This window comes from Gavialis gangeticus, unplaced genomic scaffold (assembly GCF_001723915.1).
Source record: "Gavialis gangeticus isolate Ggan-Ray unplaced genomic scaffold, GavGan_comp1, whole genome shotgun sequence".
In the NCBI taxonomy this organism is placed as follows: Eukaryota; Metazoa; Chordata; order Crocodylia; family Gavialidae; genus Gavialis; species Gavialis gangeticus.
This window is the reverse complement of record NW_017728994.1, coordinates 47,451,872-47,456,470: the sequence shown is the minus strand read 5'-3', so window position 1 is coordinate 47,456,470 and position 4,599 is coordinate 47,451,872. Positions and strand designations below refer to the sequence as shown.

Here is a 4,599-nt window from a genome sequence, read left to right as displayed (position 1 = left end):
AGAGACCGCACAGGTGGGCAAGACAAGCCAGGCAGGGCCACCTGGAACAGTGCCCGTGCCACCAAATTACTATCATCGCCTGCCCTGGACCTTGACAACCAGCTGAGCGCCAGGCTCTTGCCATGGCCGGGTTTCACGCCCCTTGCTAGGCCAGGGCACTGCAGCGAGGCTGCAGCACGCAAAACCAAGCCGAGCCCCTGATCTATTCATTACAGCCCCCCGGGCGCCCCCGGAGAGCAGCTCAGAGGGACACGGGGAGCAAACGGCTGGGCGCCAGCTCTCGGCACCTTCCCCCTCACCCCAGCAAAGGGGCACTCACGCATCTGCACTAATACCCTGACTCTGCTCATCCTGCCTTCCCTGGGGCTAACGAGGGATTCACCCCACTTCTAATTAATTCTGCCACCCCCGGGATGGGCACGGGCCCTGACCGCTGTCGGAAAGCCACGGCTTCTCATCCGGCTGCCAAGGAGTGCAGGGGTACGAAGAGGGCCGAATCCTGCCAACCACCTTGGCCTTCGGCGGCTGGGGGGAAAGGGGGTTTCTCACTGCTTTAACGATGGGGGAGAGGGGCTGAGGCAGGAGACCAGTCCTAAGCCATAGGGCGAGCTGGGCCTAGACCCCAGCGGTGCCCACCGGGCCCTGCTTACTCCCAAATTCCCACCAAAGCAGCCGGGCAGGAAGCTCAGGGTTTGGCTCCGCCAGGCCGTTCCAGGACAGCTTCGAAGCCTCCTGGAAACGGAGCTGGAAAAACTGTGTTGGCTCCCCGGGAATCCCACGCAACGGGCTCCAGACCCACAGCGTCTCCTGGGCTGAACATCCGCCCCACAAAGAGACCAGCTCCTACTGATGGGCTCACGACAGCGCTTCCCCCCGGGGCCGGGCTGGATTTCCCCCTTCCCGTGCGTGGGCAGGAAGCAGAGCCACGAGCATCTCTGCCACGGCCTCTGGCTTCCCCCCAAAAAATGAGGGAGGAAAATCTCCTTCCCATCCCTCCGTGCCGGCTCCTCTCTCTTGAGGCCCCCGCCCCGCCCGGCCGGGCCCAGCCATCCTACTGGAAGGTAATTATGCTGCAATTTTTATTTATGACTTTTTTTTTTTTTTTTTTTTTATGGCTGAAGGGTGACTCATTCTGGCAACATTAAAATACACAGGAAATCATCCCCGTTTTACAGTAATCACCATTCAATTCATTGTTAAATATTTATTCTGCGTGGCTGCGACGCTGGGAGAAATTCGAGGGCCTCTCTGCGAGGGTCCGACGAGCCGGGGGAAGCAAAGGCCCGAGGACCTCGGGACCCAGCAGAGGAGGGGCCACCCGGCAACAGCCCCACGGCCCCGACGGACAAAACCCCCTATTATGCCACTTCTGGGCACCGCCTTGCAGAAATCCCAGGGCTCTGCGCTGCTCCGGGGCCGGGGCCATGTCTCAGCCCTCTCCCTGCCACAAACTCCCCATTGTTGGAGCAAATGTCAAGCCCAGTCCCCACAAGCAGAAAAAAATTAAAAAAAAATAAATAAGAGGCCCATTTTGTGCCAGCATCCTCCCCTGCACCCCGGGGGCCAGGGACATCCTGCCCCACCACCCGGCTCCTGAGGGATTTTGGTGTTTGGTGGAGCCAGGCTGCAGCGAGAGAAAGGAGACAGCAATTTGACATTGATGGGCCTTACAAAGGAGAGGATCCTCTCTTTGTTGTTTCCCCCGCGACGGGCAGATCACGGGGCTGGGCCCCCCCTGGCCTGCCCCGCCGGGGGGACGGGCTGCAGCAGAGCGCACCTATGTGGCGCCCGCGATTCGCCGCCTCAGCGAGTTACCTTCATCCTCGACGGAGCTAACGAGTTTGCGAGGCAGCTCGACGGCCCATTGTCATCGGGCAGTGACAAACGACCGCAAAAAGGTTCCCATGCAATACGCCACCGTTTCCCCCTCGCCATTGTCTGAGCAGCCTCGGAGGAGGAGGACACGCCAGCCCACCGGTGCCCCGCTCCCGGGGGGTCTCTTCCCTACCCTCCTGGAGCAGACGAGCACGTCTGCTTTTGTTTACTTCCTCCTTTCTCTCCCCGCGCCCGCCAGGCCCCTCGCACGTCAAACTGTGGCCGCAGGGTCAGCGGGGTGGGGGGCCGACTACGCCGCAGTGGCCCGACACCCAACAGCTCAGGGGGCAGAGGTGGACAGTCCCCCCCTTAGCCGCGGCGAGGGGGGCTCAGCACGGGCAGACCTCCCCCGGCAAAGGGGAAGAGCTAGCAGCCGTGCCGTCCTGTACAGCGCCGAGCGCGCCGCGGGGGCCACTTACCCGGATCTCGTTGCGACGGATCTCCACATCGCACACGGAGTGTCCCTGGTGGGCCCCGCTGTAGTAGCAGCAGAACTGGCACACGGCGACCTGCTCCGCTTCACAGTGGTACAGCCGGTAGGCGTTGTGCTGGGGGCAGCTCCAGGCCCGCACGTCGTCCGCCTCCACCAGGAGGTGCCCGCGGGCCGTGGAGGGCTGCTGCAGGTGGGTCTGCACGTGAGACTGGCAGCAGGGCGCCTCGCACCTCAGGCAGATCTTCTGGGCCGGCAGCGGGGGGCCCCTGCGGCAGAAGACGCAATGCAAGACCGAGGGCGTCTTCTCCAGGTTGAGCGAGTTGAATTTCTCCACGATGTTGGTCAACTTCAAGTTCTTCTCCAGGTTGGGCTTCTGGTTGTAGGCCTGGTTGCATTCGGGGCAGCGCACGAGCCCCGTCTCTTTGGCCCACGCCTCCCCGATGCAGCCCCGGCAGAAATTGTGCTTGCAAGGAAGTTGAACAGGTTCCACGAAGACATGCAGGCAGATGGGGCAGATCAGCTCCTCCTCGAAACAGTTCTTCCAATTCTCAGCCATGTCTGCCGATCTATTTACAGTTTCTCTCGCAATATTTCAGCTAGAGCTACAGATGCAGACGGAAACTGGGTTCCCCCCCTGCAACAGGAAGTCTCACGGTAAATGGCTATTTGAGAAGGGAAAATAAAAATCATAGATGCAGACACAGGCTGGGAAAGGAATGAGACAACAGACCTAAAACGTAAAAAGGTGAAAAAAAAAAAATAAATCAAATCAAGCACAAGCAAACAACAGAAATCGATACATACGATTTGACTAAGACCCAGCATGAACAGCTGAAAAAAAGAGAGAGACAGAAGCTTTTGGGTGGAGAACCCACGATTTTAAACAAGTCTAAAGAGCAGTTTGTTTCTTGCGCTTCCAGGAGGCGAATCGAAACTTACCAAAGGTTGCAAAAAAATCCATACAAAATCCAGTCGCAGAGTCCAAGTTCCATATAAACCTCCTAAATTTAGAGCTCCGGATTTGACTTTCCGCGTCTTAGGTTGGCAACTGACATTCAATCTTTTTAAAGGGAGGTTTGGTCCCCCTCCCACCAACCTGGTCAGCGCCCGAGAGAGGAGGCTGCCTCCGATTTTTATTTTATTATTGTTTTTCCTCCTTGTCTCCCTGAGGGGAATTAGGAATCAAAGTCTTTCAAAATAAAAATCAAAGAGTTAAGATCCAAGCGGGAGGAGGATGATATTAAATTAAAAAAAAAAAAAAAAAAGGTTAAATGACAAGCTGGATTCTTTGAAGCGCCCCAACGATTTGCTTCGAACCCAGCCGAGCAGCCTAAAAAAAAAAAATGGGGAAAAAATGCTTTTGGTGGCGAGATCTTGGATGGGTCAGTCAGTCATTCAGATGAAAATCCAGCCCGGAGCCAAAGGAAGCCTCCCAGCCCCTTGCTCCTCGCACAAATAGGAATGAAGAAGAAATTGGTTTGGGGGAAGGAGGAAAAAAAAAAAAAAGCAAAAAAAAAAAAAAAAATCAACCTGCTCTAAATCCTCACTAAGGGCTGGCTTTAAAAATCACCACTGAGGCTGGCTTCTTTCAGAAACTGGAGGTCTCCCGATTCGAGCAAAACCCCCTCACCAAAAAAAAAGAAAGAAAATCATCCGAAATAAGACAATCAAATCAAATCAAATGCTGAGGATTGCGGTCGCTGGGAGGAAGGCAGGCATGCCTTGATCAAACTGAAAAGGAATTTCTCAACTGCTAATGAAAAACCCTGCCCCCTCCTTTTCCTCCTCTTCTCTGTTTTCCCTCTGACATGAAAGCTATTTCTCCTTTTAGATCCAGCCTGCGAAGGGGGCGAGAGGAGAGAGAGAGGAGAGAGGAAAAAAAAAAAAGCTCAAAGGAGAGTGCTGAAATGTACAATTCCAGCAGGATCTATTCAATCCTCAGCCATTTTGAGTTGCCTCGCTCTCTTCCTTTGGCTTTTAAGAGCGAGTGCGAGAGAGGGAGCGAGCGAGGAGAGAGAGAGAAGGGCGGATTTAAATTCGGGGGGGGGGGGGAAACAAACCCAAAAAAAAAAAAAAAAAAAAAAAGTCACAAAAAATAATAATAATTTAAAAAAAGGGGAGAGAAAAAACGAGCTGGATCCGGCGGTGGCACCACCCCACGAAGTCGGCGCCTGATGTGTCAGTTGAACGAGGGGAAACTCCGCGCCGAGCCCGTGCAACGCCAGCTGCTGTCGCCTCTCGGCTTTATCATCAGATCAAAAAAAAAAAGAAGCCAACGCGCTCATCACCGC

General features: G+C 55.1%; 1 protein-coding gene across 2 annotated transcripts in view; it reads right to left on the bottom strand.

Moving 5' to 3' along the window:
- Nucleotides 1–4,346, bottom strand: part of TRIM8 (tripartite motif containing 8) — a 38,496-nt gene extending 34,150 nt beyond the window's left edge. The window contains exons 1-3 of one of the 2 annotated variants that reach the window (XM_019502739.1): nucleotides 3,248–4,346; nucleotides 3,113–3,139; nucleotides 2,295–2,942 (exon numbers count right to left, since the gene is read on the bottom strand). In XM_019502739.1, the coding sequence (XP_019358284.1) occupies nucleotides 2,295–2,864 (570 nt within the window). In that variant the 5' untranslated portion in view covers nucleotides 2,865–2,942; nucleotides 3,113–3,139; nucleotides 3,248–4,346. The remainder of the gene's footprint in view (nucleotides 1–2,294; nucleotides 2,943–3,112; nucleotides 3,140–3,247) is intronic. The other variant, XM_019502738.1, reaches the window with a different exon arrangement.
- Nucleotides 4,347–4,599: the final 253 nt, after the last annotated feature.